This window comes from Podarcis filfolensis (genome assembly GCF_964270895.1).
Source record: "Podarcis filfolensis genome assembly, chromosome: 12".
Taxonomy (NCBI): Eukaryota; Metazoa; Chordata; class Lepidosauria; order Squamata; family Lacertidae; genus Podarcis; species Podarcis filfolensis.
Window position 1 is genome coordinate 1,210,909 of NC_139614.1, and position 22,165 is coordinate 1,233,073.

Sequence of the window (22,165 nt, forward strand, 5' to 3'; positions counted from 1 at the left end):
TCCTCAAGCCTGGGAAAACCCCTCACCTCCAGGGGAGGCGCTGTCACTGTCCCACAATGGCGCCCAACCGGATGGTAAGCATCATTACACAACAGATGAAACATGTACAGTTTTCAATAATGTTCTTCTCTTCTTTCTTTATGCTTCCCCCACCCCTTTATTTTTATTCAATGCCGCCCCCCCAATTGCACCCTAGCCTAGACTGCTACCGCCCCCCAGGATCATTCCAACGCCCCCAGGGGGCAGCATCGCCCACTTTGGGAAACACTGTTCAACCCCCTTTCTCTCTCTGACCAAAGGAGGAATGAGCATCCCATCTGTGTTTGATGCCTGGCTGGCTTAGATTCCTCCACCTTCTGCTGTATTCCATTTGTAAATTCCACATTCTTACCATTAATGTTACCAATGACCCCATAACAGCACATTTACCTGGAGACTGATAAACCTTCCTTGCCGTGTTATGTTAACGCTGTGTGGTTGTCCATTTGACACGTTCCTGTGATCTACATTAATATTATACGGCTCTTTAGTGCTTCCAAGGTTGTATCGAATCTGCAAGTTTCCTACAGAAAATAACATTCAACTATTCAGTTATTGTTATCTGTTTTCTAGAACTTTTTCTATAAAAATTGCAACTTTTTAGTTTTTACATCCTGTCATTGTGATGTGGGGGTTATGTTCTGAGGCACAACACATGTCGGTGAAATCACGTATAATTGAAACCCACTGAAAAACCCTGCAAATAGCCCGTTCCACCCTACCCCACCCCCATTCTGCCCTTTTAGTGACATTTCAGTGACCTCTTTATGATGTTTCTGGGTCCAGGGCAATGTGCGATTGTAATGATTTGAGGTCCGAAGGCCATTTCACACATTCCACAGAAGCAAGCTCAGGTTTGCCACAGCACTGTCCTCAGCCATGGTTTCCCGAGGGTTTGTTCCCGTGTGACATGCTTCAAAGCAGAACTTGCACACGGTACAAGGGGAGTTGTAGGTAAGATGATGGGGCCAACATCTCAACAACAAAGCAGCTACAACTCTCTGCTATCCCCAAACTGGCAAGGATGAGATGCCTTGGACTCCATGGTTGCACAGCTGTGCAGGTCAAGCCCCTCTTGAGATGAACATGCTGCAAGGTCTGGACTCCCCCCATGCAGACTGACACACCCTGTTTCTTAAAGCTACGACAGTCTCCGTTTTGTCTCAATTCTCCAAAGGGACACTGTCACCCTGGGCGAGTGCCTGGAACTCCATGGGTTTTTGCTGCCGCTCAGCAGAGAGAGGAGCAAGCACCCAACTTTTGTAACAGTATAATAAACACATAAGGAGAGGAATTTTCACATAAGGAGAGCAAAGACAAAGCACTTACCGGAGGGATTCACCAGCACAGCCATGTAGTCCTGGGAGTAAGAACTGACATACAGGAGGATACAGGGGGCTTTGTTAGTGCTGAAGCTAAAGCTCAGCTCTTCTTTCTTCAGGCTCTGGTCTGACACAACGTTCTCTGTTTCCTTTGAGCTCAAGAGAGTTCTGCTACCTAAGTCCTTCACGTTATTCCCCACAGATGAAAAATTATACCGGAGCCACATTCCCTCTTCAAAAAAAGCGCCCACGTCTGGAGAGGGGAAAAAAGAAAAAGGAAGTTACAGTACTATGACATATTTGGATGGACACACACTATAATTATCGTAATCTTATCATCAGCTCATCTCTCAATTTACTAGAACAATGGGCCAGTCTGGACAGATGTGATGGATGGGCAGGCAAATGCCCAGTAAAGAAACTGCTGAGAATGGGGCAACACCTGGAAACGATTTGAATGAAGCAATTTCACAAGACTTTGTTAAATCTAACACTAGCAAGTATTGCACTTTGTTGCTTTCCCAAAAAATGAATTAATGTGTTTAGAAGTGTCCCTGGTGCAATCACATAAAACAACAGTCCATCCTTTCTTTTCAGAGCTCTCTGTGATAGATTTATAGCTGTCATTCCACCATAAATCTCCTCCAAAATACTAACATGAAAAGCAATTCCATTTTACACCTTCCTTTTTTGTTAGATCCAATTTCATCCCTTTTGCTTGATAATGAAAATCTCAAACTTACATGCGGACACTACCAACCGTGAGCCACACTACTTTGGGTTTGACCCACTTTATGGTTCAACAGCATTTTGCCCACAAAATGGCGCTTCTAAGGGCATGACTGGCATGCAGATGACTGCTTCCACCCACAGACGTTTCAAGTGCTTCTTCAGAGGCCATGATTGAAGACGCCAGGGTTGTGTGAAGAGGTCCTAGGCAACTGCTTGAAATGAGTAAGGGCATCAATAAAAAAGTTTGGGTTCATGTGTTGGAGTGAGGTATTCCCTGGGGCTATCAATCTGTGGTGGGTATTTCTGTAATCAAATGTCTACCTTTTAACCAGTTAATCATCAAAACCTTTAAAAGTGTGGGGGACTTGTAGGTTCCAAAAATCTTGGCCTGCAGCTGTCGCCCCTAAAGCTGCACAGCCCCCCAGGGTCATTCCGAATGTGTAGATTGGCTCTGAGTGTCATGATGACCCCGAAGTCCAGCCGCGATCCCGACACACACGCAGCGCACCCTCCTGACTTACCTGCGGGCTCTGCTTTACCAGGGCAGACCACGTGGGCTGCCCTCAAGAGAAGTCATTCCTGTCACTTGATGCACTTCCAAATCTTTTCCTGGCTAATTTTATAACTCCCTTTCTCTCCTATTCAATTTAGTTATTTATCCCATCTCATTATAAACCTCCAGTTCTTGTTGTTGGGCAGTGAAAGGAGATGCTGCTGATGCACTTCTTCCTGTTATATCCATGTGAATTAAGACACTTTTTTCAATGGTTTTGGGAGTTTTATAAATAGTGATGATGGTTTTGGATAGCGATGCTGGACATTAATTAAGCAGCCTATATCTTAGCACAAGGTGCAAATATTCTTTCTTCCAGGACCATTACAAAATGTAGACTTTTCCAGCATTTGTAAGCAACTCTTAGGTTTCCATATATTTTCATTGCAATTTTGGGACATACAAAAATGGCAAAATTATACTCCAATTCATCTAGAAGCGAGGCAAAGGAGTCTTGCAACAGGGTCCTATTTGGATTAGGATGAATTTTGATGATAGACACCTGGTCTTTTCTTTATCTGCTCCTAAGAGCCCCGCTGGATGCGACCGAAGGCCTATCTGGTCACAGTGGCCAAGCAGGTTCCCGTGGGAAACCTGCAAGCGGGACCAGGAGCAGCAGCAGCAGCAGCAGCAGCAGCAGCAACACTTTTCTGCTCAGGATGGCTGCAGCCCTAACCCCACAAGACTTGCTTCTGAGTAAGACACAGCTAGGATTGTGCTGAAACACAATTTATAGCTCCCCTTTCTATCAATTCTTGAAGGCAGTTTACACTGCCAAGGCCATCATAACTGAGATGCCCAGAGCACAGTGGAGCCCAAAGAGTCAGCGAGAGCATGAAAGCTGTGAGGAGGGGAGCTCTGCAAAAGCTGCTGCAGTCAAACGCTTTCCCCTGCTCTTTTGCCCAGTGGCCAAATCCTCTCTCGTCTCTTATGTGAAGATGGAGAGGGATATCTTCCTCACCTCAGATAGTCCGTTCCTATATAAAAACAAGCCCATTAATTTCAGGATATGTCCCCCAGCCCCTCTGCTTAGGCAGCAAGCTAATAAGAATGCCAAAATGAATACAAACTGGTTCAGCCCTCAGAAATGCCATTAAGTGCTGCTGGGCGGCTTCCACAAAGAAGGGGAAACATACGTAAACTAAGGGCAAAATGAGGTCAGCAAAGCAATCTCTGGGACTGCAGACTCATTTCAGCCGCTCCTCATAACAATTTCTCAGATCAGTGAAAGAACAATTGCAGCTGATTACACCCCGCCCCACCCGAAAAAGCTCCTAATAGAAAGAAATGTCAAACTCCATTTTGACAGCTATGTCCTTGGCCAGCTGCTGCAAATCTCCGGCACCTGAAGTGTCACTCATAGGCGAGATCGGGGCCTCCAAAGACGGGAAGTGGTGCAATTTCACAGCAGCCATCAATCAGGAATTCCAAGCATGAATTTCATCAATAAAAATATTCCCATAGTGTGTGGCCCACGCTCACCCTGAGAAGTGCTTGCTAGTTATAAACCAATCTAGGCTGGTCCTCAGTGCCAGCAGCATTTATTTGCTTAGATTCTTTTGTATCATTCCTATTTACCGGTCCTGTAAATGCATTGAAATCGAAAGTCACTGTTGTGTAAGATAAAGAAGGATCTATTTTCACTACTGGAATATGTGCAGTTTCTTGTCTCGCAGCCAGACTGAACGAGGCTCTGTGCATGTAAAGCAATGTTCTTGCCTATGGCACCCACAAGGCACACGTCTTCCTCCTTGGAGGCTGCCAGAGGGCTGCATTTCAGACATCAGAGTTAGCGAACGCCTGTGACATCCATAGGCCCAAACCATGGAGTAACCTCCTGGGTTTTCAGTGAGTTAATGAATGTGCCATTGGGCCAATACATGCTGGACTTCAGGTATTGACCCCTATGCAAATATGACACACAATGTGCTGGTGTCTGGATGGTCTGGAGGTGCGAAAGACTGGCTGGGCAGGCATGTTCCTGCTCCTCCCCCGAGGGTGACCACTTATGCACCCCTCAAAATAGGAATGCTTTGCGAAAAGAGAGGACAATGACATGCACAACATTTGCACACCCTAATTAATATGTATAGATTCAAATTTAGAAACAATTGCTATCGTTTAAAGAAATCTCATGTAGCTCGCCATAGTGGCGAAGACTCTGACCAGGTGACCTGTGTCTGCTGCCCAGGTGGGGACTATTGCTGGACAATTTCAAGAGCCCTGCTCCCCCTTCTTGGACTTCCTTATTTTTAAACTGGACTGGACTGGACTGGACAGTGCTTAAAACAGAGGATGGTCCTCTCTAAATTTAGGACACATGACTGCCCTGTCTCAAGTCTGGTCTGAACGGGCCCCTAGTCTGCTTTGCAAATCAGATCTCAGCACTTTTGCTTTATATGTTCTAGTCCACTCAGAGTCATCTCTAAGATGTGCCACAGGGTCCCTTAGAAAGCAGGTGCTCCAACATTTCCCTGGGAGTGAGAAGAACTTTGGGGGGGTCTGCTCCTCTCTGTTTTCTTAAATTATCCACAAATTATTGCTCTCCCTTCTTTAGGGTTCTCACTTTCCCATAATCTCTGAAAGTGCCTCTCTACAGTTTGACCTCGCTAAAAGGCCCCACTTCTAAAACTAATTTTTAGATTGCAGCAATCAGTTTTGACAAATTGAATCTGACAAAGTCATTTTTGTCCAGCCTGCTGTACTTATTTTGGGCATCAAACCATGCAATAAATTCAGATCTTTGGAAACACAATATCAGTATATTTCTCACTTTTACACAGAGTAGAAAAACTACACTATAAGGGAGTGTAGCAGCTGCTATTCTATCCCCCGTAGGGCTGGGAGAGGAAGAGAGAGGGCGGGAATTGCTCTGTACTATTTTGCGTCTAGTCATGGTTACCAATCTCTCAGTTTTATAAATAAACGTATGTAATGTGGCAGAAAGACATAAATGGGGACATGCTAATAATGAAAAGTCACATTGCAGCCCAATGAGCGAATACAATTGTTTAGACCTAAAACATTATTCCTCATGCACATGCAGAAATAGTCTTGGAGAGACTATGGAGGAGCACATGAGGACACAGCATTAGAAGATAAGGACCGAATTAGTATAATACACTTTACCCTTTATTAGGCTAATAATGCATGTGATCCTTCCTCCTCTGTTTCTTTCTTTTTTCTCTCATTTTCTTTTCTTTTTATTTGTCAGCTAGACCTCTGCTATGAGTTTCTGACTAGACTAGGCAGGGAGATGAGTAGGAAGTGGAGGGGAGCTTCCCTGCATTATTTTACTGAGAAAAAAGAAAATGTCGTAACAACTTGGTTGTTACTGCAATTATTTACCATCCCTTAGAGCAAGACACATCAATAGTGCAACAACTGAAGGTGCATTCTCACAGCGCCCCAAGAGCAGCATCTTGCCCGCCTCTGCCTCCCGCTCCCACCTCCTCCACCCTCTCTCCCGCCTCCTCTGCTGCTCACTTGATGCCCCCCCCCATCTCTCCGCAAGTTCTTGATTCTCCCCTAGCACTGCTGGAAGGTATAGATGAATCCAGGGGCACCACTGGAGGGGGGCTGAGCTCTCTGGGGGCCCTGCATCATTAATTGGCTCAATATTCAGGGGGCCAAGCGCAGAGTCACGGCTTTCATGGCCGGCTGCTGGGCGCAAGATCGACAGGAGCTGCGGAAGGGTGGAGAAGCCAGCTCTCGGGATGCTTAGCATGTCCGTGTGACATTGCACACATGCGGGACACCCCCCCCATCTGCCCTGTAAGTTGGCGCATATGTATGAATCCAGACATCTGGAGAAACCTGCTCTACGCCCCTTCCGGCTTGTACACATTCAGCTGGCTCCAGTCTGTGATGGGGAGGTATTTTTTGTCTAACAAACTATGATCCACAATGTCCATGTGCTACACTCGGAAATGGTGCCATGATCCTATGTAAAATGTTACCTTTTTTGCAGTATGGACCGTCGTATGCTGTCCCAGAGCAGTCACAAGAGTAGCCATGGTATTTTTCAACACATTTGCCACCATTCTTGCAGTACATCCCAAAGCTGGTGCAATGGCCTGAGCACCCAGGTTTCACACCAGGGGTGACTTTGGCTCTCTCTTCTAAATCCAGAGTCAAACCGTTCATTCTTAAAGAGCGAATGCAGCCCAGAAACCCCTTCTGTCCTCCTGCGGCACCTGGGCAAGAATGGAAAATGCTCAGTCGAAAGATGCTCCTTCTAGATGGCGAATAACCGCTTTCACATATTGCACAGGAGGGTCAAAAAGAGAAGAGCCAGGGATTGTTTCCACAGATTCCCCCCCCCCTCCATGGGCAGACCTCTGGGGAGAGAGGTGTGTGGAGGGACTGGCGACTCTCCCAGAAGGCCTTGCCTGGAAACTGGGTTGGGGGAGTGGGGTTGGGGGTAAGGGAAACTAGGTCTGGCCCCCTTACATTCATTCCCAAGGAGCCCTTCTGTGAAACTGGTTGTAAGCATGGGAAGGCACACTGACTCCCAGCACTGACAGCTTCCTAAGCAAGTGGATGCCCAGAATGAGTTACAACTATCTCCTGAACCAGTCAACATTATGACCAATTGCTCTTTACTGCTAATCATTCTGAAGGTAGGAGACATGCAATTAAGATAAGCGCCATTCTTGTGCAAATGAATTTAGAGCCCAGCCCTAACAGAGACTTAGCCAAACCAATTTCAAGCTTCCTGTGATAGGAGTGGCACTGTTTTTTTACCCCCAGTTATATGGCTACTAGTAATCCAAATACAGTGGTACCTCAGATTAAGTACTTAATTCGTTCCGGAGGTCCATACTTAACCTGAAACTGTTCTTAACCTGAAGCACCACTTTAGCTAATGGGGCCTCCTGCTGCTGCCACGCCACCGGAGCACGATTTCTGTTCTCATCCTGAAGCAAAGTTCTTAACCTGAAGCACTATTTCTGGGTTAGCGGAGTCTGTAACCTGAAGCGTATGGAACCTGAAGCGTATGGAACCTGAGGTACCACTGTAGTCCTGAGCTCAGGCTGCTGCTGTCAACGGTTATTAAAGTGTTTTGGTAATATTAAACCTTCAAACCTTTATTGAACAAAATGGATAAAATGTAAAAAAGAAACAATTTTCAGACAATAAAAGAAGATGCAAATACAAGATATAACTCTAATATGAGGAAACAGGGAGTTCGGTTTCCCCATTGACTTTCAAAATGTTCCAGCTTCACAGTTTTGCAGGCCAAGATAGACCTAGAGGCCCCAAGAGCCTTTCTTTTGTTAAGTGGGAACAAAGCATGCATCATCTTTGAACATCTGGAAATTAGGCCAAGTAAATCAATTTGGCTCAATAAATCAATTAAAGATAAATTTAAAACACTCATTTACCAACATTACCAACTAATACCTTAACCAGCCCTTCCTTATTTTCCTGCTTCCTATAAGCAACTGCCACTGCACCCCCCCCAGCCTCTTCGTCCATTCAGTGCACCCATTTACCAGGCGACCCCCTTCATTCTCGGCACCCCAGAGTTCTGGATGCAGCACCAGCGCAGACCGGAGGGTGTGTGTGTGTGTGTGTGTGTGTGTGTGTGCATTGCCATTGCCCATAAAAATGCAATCTCTCTCATCAGGACTACAGTCCAATCTGGGACTGGATTTGAAGGTTTATTTCCAGAGTTGAAGCTGAGAGACAGAACTAAATGCTGCTGATGTTCAGCCCATCCCACCACTCAGTGAGCTGATGGAGGTGGTCTTGGAGATGATGCTGGAGAGCCCCTTCCCAGCATTCAGGCCAAGGCGTCTGACCTCTGTGGCAACCTGTCTCACAACATCAAGGCCCCAATGCATGTGGTGGAAAACACTGTCATTCTGGTCTTTGGCTTTTTTAAAAAAAACAACACATAAGATGTTATTAAGACTTTTCATAGTAGATTACCAAAAAAAGCAAATTAATCTAAACAGTCCTTTGGTAGCTCAGCCGCCCAGAGCACCCACTTACCAACATAGAGCTGGCTGTAGAGCTCCAGGCGGGTGTGTCCTTCCGTGGGGGCCTTCCGGGTCTCTTTGGGGAGCTGGTCCACCTGCAGGCTGGCCTCCTTGACATTCCGCTCCGCAGTGACCCAATGCCACTGGTCATCATTGAGTGGACTAGGCGACCTCACATGGATCTCCACAGGGCCATTTCCAACATCAAACGAAAAGGAGACATCTGTTGCAGCTGATGAGAAAACGATAATGGTGTTTAGTTTGGGGTTGGGGGGGCGGGGGGAAGAAAGAAATTCTGCTTTACATGAATGCTATTGAAACCAACATGGAAACTATACTTTACAATTAACTGTTATATTTAAGTTGCAATAGAGATTTAATTCTAAATTAGAATAAAGAAAACACTTTTTAAAGACCATGGAGTGGTCTTATAAATCAGAAGGGGGACCTTTGGGCCCTTCAGAGGGGGCTGAACTGCCTCAAGGATCCGCCCTAGCAAGCATGGCCAATGGCTAGAGATGATGGGAGAGCCAAAGGGTCTCCTAGATGCAAGCTACATTCAAAGACAGAGAGAACAAAGTAATGAAGGAGGAAGATGTAACCTTGTGCGAGGAAGCAATGTGCAATGAAGATCTGTAAAACCAAAATAGGTTTAAAGGTGAAGATAGGGGTGGAAAAAACGCTATAAATAAATCAGAGATTAAAAAAACACTGCAAACAAATCAGAGATTAAACAAAAGGGGGGGAAAGCTATGGAAAATCACTTAGAATTTATTTGCTCTCTGGTGCCATCTGGTGTTACGTGTTTATAACGCATACAAAACACTATTTCTTGACTAATGTAGCAGAGTCCTAGGTGTTTGCATAAATTAGCATCCAGCTAGGTATTGTTATCATTGCATATTTATTTTTTACCCTGGCTTTCCGTTTACAGATAAAATTGGAAGAGCTAAGAACACAGAGGTGGAATCATTAAAATCAATTAAACATTTATAGAATTAAAATTATATATAAATATAAAAGATTTAACAGTCATGCCAGATGAACCTCATTTCTTTTTTTGATGGACTTCCAAGTTTGGTGGATTGGGGGATGCTGTGGACATAGTGTATCTTGATTTCAGGAAGGCTTTTGACAAAGTCCCCCGTGATATTCTTGCCAAGAAGCTGGTAAAATGTGGGGTGAACGAGGTAACTGCTAGGTGGATTTGTAGCTGCTTGACTGACCGAACCCAAAGAGTACTTGTTAATGGTTCCTCATGGAAAACGTGATAAATGAGGTGCCACAGAGTTCCGTCCTGGGCCTGTTGCTGTTCAGCATCCTTATAAACGACTTGCATGAAGGAATTGAGGGGATGCTCATCCAATTTGCAGATGACACCATACCGAGAGGGGTAGCTAATGCCACAGAATATGGATCCAGGATTGAAGATGACCTTAACGGATTGGAGAACTGGGCCCAAACCAACAAAATGAATTTCAGCAGGGAAAAATGTCAGGTTCTGCACTTAAGCAGGGAAACCAGATGCACAAATATAAGATGAGGGACACCTGTGAAAAGGATCTAGGGGGTCTTGGTGGACCACAAGCTTAACATGAGCCAACAATGTGATGCAGCAGCAAAAAAGGCTCATGCTCTTCTAGGCTGCATCAATAGAAACATAGTGCCCAGATCCAGATCAAGGGAAGTCATAGTCCCACTCTATTCTGTCTTAGTCAGACCACACTTGGAATACTGTGTCCAGTTCTGGGCACCACAGTTTTAGAAGGATGTTGACAAGCTGGAACGTGTGCTGAGAAGGGCAACCAAGATTATCAAAGGTCACCTACCATCAATACATAGGAATTGTTCTGTGCATTGTACCTTCCACAGCCACCTTAGTGTATTCTGAGGTCTGCAACTGCTGTCCTGGCTCCTTGGCGTCCAAAGTGAGAGCATGGAATCGATTTTGCAGCTCCAGTGACACAGCATGTCTCCTGACAGTCCTGCTTCTGTGCGTGACATTCCTCCAGGGGGTTGTCTCCTGCAATGGGTGATATTCCTTCTCTCTAGAAGCTCCTCCCACATCTCTGTCCCAGGATAGACCACTCTGCTCTGGCAAAACCCCCCTCATTTCCCCCAGTGGCTTGAAACGTGGATAGGCAGGCCTCCTGCTGCTGTGCCTTCTCCTCCGGCAAAGCCACCAGCCCTGTTTCCAAGCTCCCAGAGGCTGCAATCAGCCACGCAAAGCTTGTTCTAACAAAAGAGTCACCTGCTCCCTATAACTAGCCCCGTCAGCAATCTGGCTGAAGCTCTTGGAGCCTAGGGGTGCCATACACCTGGGATTTCCCGGGCACAGGCAAGCTGTCAAAAAAGCTCAAGTTGAAGTTTCTGAGCACTTTTGAAAGGCAGCCCCAAGTAGAGTGGATCACAGTAATCCAAACCATGCATCTTTAATTAGTTATTCAGCAATTAAAGGTATGGGGAAGTGCACATCTTACTGGCAGGGTAGGCAGCAGACAGGAAGGGGGCTGATTTCTTTACTCTCTCACCTCAATTGCAAGGCTAGGAGCCTCAGAAAAGAGGCCCCCATTGGCACAGATGAGAACTTTTTTCTAAGGCTCCTCTAGCTATGCAATCTCTCTCTGAGTGAGCTGTGGAGGGGGGTGGTTGGTGAGTGAGTGAGCAGGGAGAGATGCCCCCTCTGTCCCCCCCTGCATGAAATATTGTAAAAAGAAAAGAAAGGTTGGGAGCTTCCGATTTCTCCTTTTAGACTCAGCTTATATAGGCATGTTGTGGGAGAAAAGGCACCCTGATCGGCTGCTGCTGATGCCAAAAATGGGCAGTAGAGAAAATAACTGAAAACAGGAGAGCAGTGGGGATTTGGAAATCAAAAGAGACAAAAACCAACAACTAAAAATTAGCGCCTTATTCTAAGTACTGATTTCAAGTTCATGTCGAATGCCCTTTCCTTCCCATGTTATTAACTGCTTCATTCCCTGTGAAGAGCTCCATAGCAGAGCAGCTGCAGCAGCCACATTGTGCGCACTGCAAAAGCCAGCTTGTCAAAATATGGCCTAAGAAGCCATGAGTACTGAGCATTCAACACTTTCGCAATGCAATCCCATCCATGTCTCTTCAGAATAGAGCTTTCTCCCATTTATAGGTCTGCAGCCTCAGCAACCAGGCTGTGTTGGATTCCCACTGTTCAGTGGCCTCAAAGATCAAATAAAACTTGCTTTTCTATTTCACATAAAATATCCTGTCCAGTTCCACAGGTGGGGCTCACATTTAGTCAGGCCCTGTTCTACTCTCCTGTTGGCTCCAGAGAGTGAGCAATCATATTTTCTTCATATCTTTAATATCTAATGTATATGTTGGATTCTTACAAACAGGATATGAATATGCAGCAAGGGACTCAAGAATGATTCTCAAGAGAAAAGGCTGTCCACAGAAAAACATGTGTGCATTATTACAATATTCTAGAGGCTTTATCAAATGCTTTCCAGAGGCCTATCAAATCTGATCATATAAAACGTGAATCTCCATTGTGTGGGATATATTGCTTCTCGTGTTATTATTCTCCAAGGCAGAGAACTGTAAACTTATTTTTATAAATACCAGTGGTGTTATCAACTCTTTACTATTGATTTTTCTCTTAGACCAAACTCTTTATTGCCTCTGGAAAGTTTTATGAATGTTATTTGCTCTGAACTAACACAACCTCTGTTTAACCTTTCCATGAAACTATAAAAAGTAGATTTTTGTGTGTGTGTGTGTATTCATACTGATATTCAAGAAAGTGTGTTTACACAAAGAAATATTTATTGCGTCTACCAACTAAATGATCAGCTGCTGGATTAGGCAATAAAAAAACTGGAAAGTCAGTTGGGAAAGCTACGCAACTTAGATCTTACCTCAAAAGAGGCATTCCATTCACATTCATCTCTATAGGGAATGTTAGCCAGGGATGTATTCTCTGAGCTCTCATGAACCACAGTCTCCTCCAAGCAGGGAAGGAGGGTGGTGGGGACTGGGGAGCACATGGCCCTTGAGGACTCCAACTCCCATCAGCCCCAGCAAGCATGGTCACTGGTCAGGGATGAGAAGAGTTGCAGCCCAACCACACCTAGAGGGCCACAGGTTTAGGTTCTCGAAATTGTACTTTGCCACACAAGCAGATGCCTGGAAGGGCTACAAAATAAAATCAACACCATCTTAGCTGAAAGGGCTTCCCAGTTAAGGAGCATTGTTGGGGCATTACATAGATCTTTATTAAGATTTCCTGCCAGGGATCAGTTCGGGAGGCAGGCCCACAACTTGGTTCCTACTACCCAAGCAGCTTATTTTCATAGATATATTTTCACAGAGGGCATCATCTGTAAAATAAATCCCCAAAACTTAAATTCCACCAAATTTTGCTCTACTATATTAACGTGTTCCGCCTGTCCACATACATGAACCTTATAATATATACACAAAATGAAAGAGCCTCATCAGGAAGGAAACTCTTTGTCTGAAACTGCAAGTTTATCCCTTTGACTTCTGCCAAGAAAACTTTTCTTAATCTGGGAGATGCCGCTCTAGAGCTCATTAGTGGGCACAACTTCTTCATCTTCAATGAGCAATCACACTTCCAAGCAGAAGTAATCCACTCACCATGTGAAGCAACATACTCATGACTCCTGGAGCTGGTTTGTATATGCATGCAGGTCACTTGATCTCTCTGTCAACAGAAGTCTTGGGCACCTCCGATTAGAACAGCTCATTCTCAGACGCCTTCCCTATCAAAAATGGTGTGAAACAGGGCTGTGTTCTTGCCCCAACCCTCTTTGGCACATTCTTGTCCCTGTTGCTCTCATATGCCTCCAGCTCGACTGAAGATGGTATGTACATCCATACAAGGAGCAACAGGGGTCTGTTCAACCTGACACGTCTCCACGCCAAGACTTCTCTGACAGATGTCATTTGCAGATGACACAGCCGTGACTGCACACTCCAAGGAAGCTCTACAGAGACTCATCAACCGTTTTAGCCAAGCCTGCAGGAGGTTTGGCCTCACCACCAGCCTGATGATGACCAACGTCTTGAGTCAGAACATTGTGAGCCCTCCATGCATCAGCAACGGTGACCACACACTTGTGGTGGTTTGTCTCCCTGGGATCCACCATAACCAGCAACCTCTCTATCAGTGCTGAGCTGGACAAGCGTTTTGACCAGGCAGCTACGGCAATGGCTTGCTTCTCCAAAAGGATCTGGAGAATGTGATGTCCAATACCAAGATGAAGGTCTACCAGCCTTGCATGTTGAGCATGCTGCTTTATGGAAGTGAGTCGTGGGCAACTTCCAGCAGTCGGGAGCGATGCCTCAATGCCTTACACATCGCGATCTACTGGTAGATCCCTGGTAGGTGTTGGTAGATTGCGGTCGATCACTGTGTCCCTTTCCTTAGCGTTGGTAAAATAGAATGCGGCCCCTCGTCCCGCCCCCCATTGTTGCACAATCTGCAGAGCGGAAGACGGAGTTTACTCAGTGAGGCCGTTTGTTTCCCCAGCGATCTGTAGCGGGTAGATCACTGCCAATTTTTACTCTTGTGAGTAGATCACAGTCTCTTGGGAGTTGGCCACCCCTGCCCTAAACCATATTCAGAAAGCAAACGCTCCCCATTGCAGGTTTAGCAACATAGTGCTCTCCTAGAAATATGGGCAAAAGTAATGGAGGAAAGCTGCATTGAGGATTGAGTGCAATGGAGTTGTGTTGTGTTGTTATGTGACTATGTTCCCAGTTACAACTAGACCCTGAGATTGGTTGCTTGGACTAGCAGGGATTAATATGAGGATTGTCATAGTCTCCAGACAGTTTACATATATCACCCCCACCGCCCTTTAGCAGGAGTTTGAGAGAAATACCAGTAGTGTTCTAGCCACTGACATTATGTTATGACAACAGTTACAGAGGCATGTAGGGGCAAATAGGAAACTGACTAAAAATGGGGGGGGCCCTAACTTAGGCTGCAACCCACCCCAACAAAGGAGGCCTCCCCAACCCACATCAGGCTTGCTTGCTAATTCTGAAATTTAGTTTGCCCTAAAACACTGGGGGGTCAAGCAGGAACTGAGATGTTGGACCCAGGTTCAACCTTCCACTGAGTCATGAAGTGTACAGTTATTGGCCCAAGGGCACCTCTCATGGGTTGAACCTACCTCATAGGTTGTTGTGTGGATTAAAGAAGGAAAGGGAAACATATATCTCAAGCCCCTTGATGGGATATAAATGTAATTTAAAAAGTGAAGGCATCTGTTAAGATTCATTAGCTGTGCTCAAGTTTAAGCACATAACATTCCATGTTGGACTGTAGCCATTAAATTTAAGACAAAACTCATTTCGGAGCAGATGAGGGACACTCAGTCACTTTCTCTTCTGCAATGTTGGGTTGAGTTCATTGCTAGCCCTGTTCAGAGGACCTTCACTGAAGTTTATGGAAGTGACTAACATGGGACCATTAATTTCAATGCATCTACTATGAAAAGAAGTAGGATTGACAGGCTAGTTTTACAGAAGATGCTAGATGCCCAGTGCCTTACCTTTGCCTAACATCCCATTAATGCTGTGAAAATACTCACATTTCAGCTCAAGTTTGATGAAGTCTGTATTCCCCAGATTCTCAAGAAACACTCCATCAGCTGCTGATGTTTTGAAGTAGAAAGAAATGTCAGCACTAGTTTCCCCTTGGAAGGTGGAGAAGTGGAGATATGAAGATGGAGTAATGAATGAGGCTGCATTCCAATAATTCTCTGTAGAGACATAAGAAACAAGGAAACATGCATTGGTGTCCCAGCGTTCTTTTTGAGCTATGAGTTACTTCTAATCAGAAGAAATAAAAAATGGAGCTGAGAAGGGATGGGTTTTAAATTCCAGATAGACTACAGTACTCTTTATGTGCCTATGTTTTTTTAGAAACCTACTTTTTAAAAATAATAATAATAATGGTTTTATTGATTTTCAAGATATAACAATTACAAAAAATATAAAAATATACAAAAACAAAATCCCAGCTTACTCCCTTCTCCCGTCCAGGATTTATCGATCTAGTTGTTTGCCAAAGTCCAATCTGTGGTTTCAGTAGTTGCCATTCTTCAGGGTTATCAGTAAAGTATTTTATAAAAGGATGCCATATTTCAACAAAATCATCTACATCATTTGTTCCAGTCAATGTATGTAATCTCTTTGTTAATTTTTCTGATACAGCAACAGACCATACATTCTGCTTCCAACGAGAGACACACAGATGTTCCAGCCCTTTCCAATTATTTCTTTATAACAAAGATCAGATTGCCCTTCTTTAAAAATAGTTAACAATCCCAGGGGCTTTATGCAATTTAAGATTTTAAGTTTAAGCTACAAATCCACTGGGTGGGTGGTTTTTTTAAACATATTACTGAGAATGGGCACAAAACACAACTGAGGCCAAGGTCTTAATACAATTCAGAAAAAGTGATCAGTTATATCACACAGGATAGATGAACCATTCAAGAAGTGCCCAAAACTGCCATTAGATCTCAGACCGTGAGCCAAATGAGCTATCATACAATGTGGCACACTTTCCCCAAACTGGCTCTGATTTGAGTTATGGTACGCAGAACAATCTAGGATGGATTTTCATATGGAAGATAAGGGGCTATTTTATCTTTCTGCCAAGCAACAAATGTCTACTGATTGCAAGCCCAGTTATAAACTTCCGTGATTATGTATTTAGAGTAACTGAAACCCAAAAGTCAGGGAGTTGTTGGCTGTGCGAACAATGCAAGCAATTGAGATTCCAAGACAGATAAGAATACACATAATCTCATTTATGAAACGAGCTTCCTGCAACAGTTTTGCAAAATCTGACACCTGCTAGTTGCTGTTGGAAATCAATTCAGCTTTTATTCCTGTAAGGGAATGGGATCTGATGGAAGCACTCAGACTTTAGGGTTTCTGATGTTTCTCATCCAATAAATACCATTCTCAGCTCTTCCCAATGCTTGTTAGGCATATCTAAGGTGGTATTCTAAGTTTCACTCAGAGGAGACCCAATGAAATTAATGACCAGATCCATTAATAGCAACAGGTCTACTCTGAGTAAAATGACCACCAAAAAGTAACAGTGAAGGAAAAAAGACAATGGATTGCCTTGTTGAAGAAAATGATTGAGGGGCAGAAGACAATGGCTCACATGCACACCTGTTTTTGTGTATGAAAGCATGTATTTGAGATGTACAAAAATATTAGCATGCATTCCTGGTAATTAATTTATAATGCTTTTGTGAAAGATCCAAGGACAAAATACTCATCTGCGTGTCGAACCCATCCCCTCCAAGTGTCCCTATGTCCCAGGGAGAGTCCCAGAATTAAAAAAGCCATCCTGGTTTCTGATTTAATCCCGGGATGTTCCTCTTTCTCACACCAGGGTCACTCCTGCCAAACTCCGGGAGGAGGAGGACTTGCCACTTGTCCTGGGCAGCGCCGGCTGCCGGGGAGCCTCTCTGTGGCCTCTCCATGGCTGCCACCACTGGCCTCCTCCCTTGGAGAAGAGCAGGCAAGGAGGAGGAGGAGGAGAGGCTGCCGCCGCTGCCCACCTTCGCATGAGGGGCAGGTGGAGGGCAGGGCCACCCTGGGCGGGAAGAAAGGGGGAGCGGAGCAGAGAGCGAGGAGTCTTGATTTCTTAAGAAAAATACTGTGCATCCACATCTAATCTCGCACATCTAATTTATTTATTGTGTGTGTGTGTGTGTGTAAATCTAAAAAAGAATAAAATAAAACTGAGATTAAGGGCTTTTCTCAGGACAGAGGAAGGCGTGTGTGCTGTGTCCCATTGGTACAGGGGTGGTGAAAATGTGGGTTCAAGGAGGGTCAGTTGGGGACGAGTGGAAAATGTCTCTATTTCCACCTGAGGAATTTTGGAGGGTATGACGTACCACCTGAAAATGGTAACAACAACAACAACAACAACAACAACAACAACAACAACAACAATTTATTTATACCCTGCCCATCTGGCTGGGTTTCACCAGCCACTCTGGGCAGCTTCCAATAAAATATTAAAAATACAATAAAACATCAAACATTAAAAACTTCCCTAAACAGGGCTGCCTTCAGATGTCTTCTAAAAGTCAGATAGTTGTTTATTTCCTTGACATCTGGTGGGAGGGCGTTCCACAGGGCAAGCACCACCGAGAAGGCCCTCTGCCTGGTTCCCTGTAACCTCACTTCTCATAGTGAGGGAACCGCCAAGGAAGGCCCTCGGAGCTGGACCTCAGTGTCTGGGCAGAACGATGGGGGTGGAGACGCTCCTTCAGGTATATTGGACCAAGGCCTTTTAGGGCTTTCAAGGTCAGCACCAACACTTCCAACTGTGAACAGAAACTTACTGGGAGCCAATGTACAGGTGAAACTCAGAAAATTAGAATATTGTGGAAAAGTTCATTTATTTCAGTAATGCAACTTAAAAGGTGAAACTAATATATGAGATAGACTCATGATATGCAAAGCGAGATATGTCAAGTCTTTATTTGTTATAATTGTGATGTTTATGGTGTAGAGCTGATGAAAACCCCAAACAATCTCAGAAAATTAGAATATTAAATAAAATCAGCAAAACAAGGACTGCAAATAGAGCAATATTGGACCTCTGAGAAGTAGAAGCATGCACATGTACTCAGTACTTGGTTTGGGCCCCTTTTGCATCAATTCCTGCCTCAATGCGGTGTGGCATGGATGCGATCAGCCTGTGGCACTGCTGAGGTGTTATGGAAGACCAGGAAGCTTCAATAGCAGCCTTCAGCTCTTCTACATTGCTCGGCCTCATGTCTCTCATCTTTCTCTTGGCAGTGCCCCATAGATTCTCTACGGGGTTCAGGTCAGGCAAGTTTGCTGGCCAATCAAGCACAGTAATCCCATGGGCATTGAACCAGGTTTTGATACTTTTGGCAGTGTAGGCAGGTGACAAAGTCCTGCTGAAAAATGAAATCAGCATCCCCATAAAGCTCGACTGTGGAAGGAAGCATGAAGTGCTCCAAAATCTCTTGGTAGGCGGCTACGTTGACACTGGACTTAATGAAGCACAGTGGACCAACACCAGCTGATGACATGGCTCCCCAAATCTCTTTTCTGATGAGAGCAGCTTTTGCATCTCACTTGGAAACGAAGGACCCAGAATCTGGAGGAAGAATGGGGAGGCACACAATGCCAGATGCTTGAAGTCCAATGTGAAGTTTCCACAGTCTGTGTTAATTTGGGGAGCCATGTCATCAGCTGGTGTTGGTCCACTGTGCTCTGAGGGACGAACATCCATCAGGAAGCGGATCTGTTCGCTCTGAAATCTTCTGTGACCCAAAGAGTCAGCAGCAAAGCAGCAGGTGGAACACCTGAAGATTTAGGGGGAGCTTGCACACGCATTTGATCCTCTTTTGCAGGGGTTTTTTTCAGCCAGAACTCACTGGAACTCAGTTCCAGCACCTCTCAGGTGGGTGCCATTATACAAAGGAGGCTTTCTTGGTGAGTTCCGGCACCTTTTTCTAGAAAAATAGCACTGCTCTTTAGTAACTCTTGCGTATTTATTTTCAGCATAGTGTAAACCACCTCAAGAACTTCAGCAACAGGAGGGTATAAGCACTGCAGATAAGAATAGTGCAACATAGCTGCTACCACTCTGAGGACAGTAGGACTGCTCAGATGGAGAGAAGATGTAGAAAAAGACCCCAGAGCCATCATTTGAATATTCAAAACAGGCAGCATCTCTCCTCCTGACCTCTAAACTTTTCCAGACTTAAATGTCCTTTCAACACGACAGCTTTCCTTGGCTCCCTTTCATATACAAAAGGCACCATATTGCTTGCTATTGCAACGCACTTTGCATGGATGGCTCTTCCTCTCTTGCTTTAAATGCTATCATTTTTTAAATGTACAAGCTGAAAGTGCAAGTGACAAATTAAAAAGAAAACATAGCTAGAATGGTTATGAATGAAAAGGACACTCCCCCTTGAGGAATAGTGTGCTAGACTGTTACAGAGCAACAGGATATTATTTTGTGAGTGAACTGGGCATCTCATTTTTTATCCTGAGACACTGCAGTCTTTTTCAAAGAGGGGCATCATTTCCGAAACTACTAACACAACTTCACACAGTGAAATATACTCGGAGTCCTGTAGTGATTTCATGCTCTTTATTGCCTAAAAGCAAAAGTAATTACAGCAATGATTCTCCCCATCCCCATCACTTACAAAGGAATCCCTTACAAAGGGCATAATTTATTTGTATTTATTAATTAAATTTATATACCACCCTTCATCCATGGGTGTAGCTAGTGTTTATGTTGGGGGGGGGATGCAGGCTTCATGTTACGGGAGGCAGAACGTCAGTTAGTTATTTTTATTGATTTACTTGATGGGAGGGGGCAACTGCCCCCCCCCGCGCCTTTGCCCAAGCCTTCATCATAAGATCTCAGGGCGGTTCACAGAATAAAATACAAGATAAAAACACCAGTAAATGATGGACCCCTGTTTTTCTTCACTCTCCAGCTGGTGCTTGCACAGTGCAATGTCCCTGGTCCAAGGAAGGATCCATGCTTCCCCTCGGTCAACAGACATGACCCCCCCCCCCGGTGGCACTCTGTCCACTAGCAAGGCTAGCTGGGGATCTTGATCCCAGGGTTGTGGGTTTCTCAGGGGTTCCTGCATGGCTTGGACCGCGTGGCCCCCGTGGTCCCTTCCAGCTCCACGATTCTGTGATTCCAAGATGCTGAGCACCGCAGTCCACAGGATTTATTTGCCTGTGTGGAACTGAAGAATGGACAAAGCACTGCCATTCGCTCCTCTGATTTTCTAGGGAGATTAGTGCTTCTTCTATCCCTTTCCTTTCCCGAAAGCCATCACAGTCTTTTGACGCCAACTGTTTTCATACTATGTATTCTGCATTTTCTCCACAAGATGGGAACACATTCAACTGGAAGAAATATATTGAGTAGATGATTCTGCTTTTTGTAATTACTGAAGGGAATGGGCTTAAAAATTGCATTCTCACTGTTTTTCAAAAGAAACTAGAAACTATTAGCTGCCACATGCAACTGTTTCTGACGCCCCCCCCCCCAGCTGCAGTTCCCTACTTGGCTCTCCATGAGTGTTTGTTATAAATAATCCATTCTTATTTAGCATAGGAATATATTAACTCTTATTAAATTTAAACTGAATGCATCTTTGGGAACCTTAATTTACAATATTGCCGAGTATAAATAGCGAGGGTTGCCACCAGTTCCACACCCATTACTCAGAGTTTTATAGCTGCACTGAAATTGACCAACTAAATGACTGTCTTGGGCAGCACATGATGCCATAAAGCTTAATGCTGATGTATTATTTAATAAAAGGTGTTGAAGATAATCAGGTTGTTTAATGTCAGGACTGGCTCAGTTCGCAAGATGGGATGCTCTGAATGGAACCCAGCCAAACAAGAAACATTGTCTTCTAAACATTTTGCTTATTCCCCATTCCTGCCTTCAATAGGAAGTGTTGGGAAAGCCTTTTTTTTGGGGGGGGGGAAGCCTATTTCAGAACAGGAAGGATTTTAAGGTGAGAGTATAAGAGATTTATGGTGGAAGTATTTGTTACGAGTGGCACTGGAATACCTCAGAAAAGAGCATCCTTTGCCAGTTTCTCCTTGTTTCCCTCCAGCGTTCAAAAGCACTTGCACACGCATGACGCCACTGCACTGTTGGCACTCCTGGTGGATGAGATGCGCAGTACGAAGAGCTCATGACGCAGGCAGGGGTCCTGGTGCCTGGGCACTGCCATGTCACCATGCAAATGGGGACAAAGGGCTTTCTAGGCTGCATCGTGCCCCAAATGGCATAATTGTGGTGGGGCCCAAATTTTGGAATTAGTTTAAGTTTAAAATGTTTTTTTTAAACAACAACAACATTTGAAAATAAATTGTTGCCCAAGCCCATTCTGAATCAGGCTGGGGGGAACTTACCCAACACTAGTTGCAGGGAATGGGGAGGGACATCAACAGGGAGATGCAATTTTGGGTGGCATTCCTATACCATCCATAGCATGTGGTCTCACAATGAGGGTGAGAATAGGAAATCATTCCCCTTTTCCTCTGGTCTGATACCATTTTCACTGGTGAACCAAGACAATCCTCATTTCCTTTTAAACTGTCTACCTTGCATTCCGTATTAATATATTGCATGAATGGGATTAATGCCTTTAAAAGCTTCAACAAGGCAGTGGTGTAGGGGGGGTGCCCCGGGTGCAAAAATTTTAGGGGGCACACATTTTCAACACCTGGTGCTGCTTCAATACAGCTGAGCATTTCTGTCACTGAGGTCCATTGAAAACGGCTTCTCCATGTGAACCAGGAAGTGACCTCTCTAGACAACAGAACGACTCTTCTTTTCTTATCTCTGTGACTGCGATCTCCTGGGTGATGCAGACACCGGTCACCTTTAGGCAGTTGAATGTGCATGCATACTCTGTCCGTTTCCCACCCTCCCCTACGCATGGCCCCAGGCACTG

General features: G+C 44.8%; 1 protein-coding gene across 2 annotated transcripts in view; it reads right to left on the reverse strand.

The window, feature by feature from the left end:
• Positions 1-22,165, reverse strand: part of CNTNAP2 (contactin associated protein 2) — a 999,981-nt gene that overhangs the window by 53,263 nt on the left and 924,553 nt on the right. For both annotated transcript variants that reach the window (XM_083577628.1, XM_083577629.1), the window contains 5 exons: positions 15,236-15,406; positions 8,647-8,865; positions 6,606-6,842; positions 1,369-1,614; positions 430-563 (listed from right to left, as the gene is read on the reverse strand). In XM_083577628.1, coding sequence (XP_083433754.1) covers positions 430-563; positions 1,369-1,614; positions 6,606-6,842; positions 8,647-8,865; positions 15,236-15,406 — 1,007 coding nt within the window. The remainder of the gene's footprint in view (positions 1-429; positions 564-1,368; positions 1,615-6,605; positions 6,843-8,646; positions 8,866-15,235; positions 15,407-22,165) is intronic.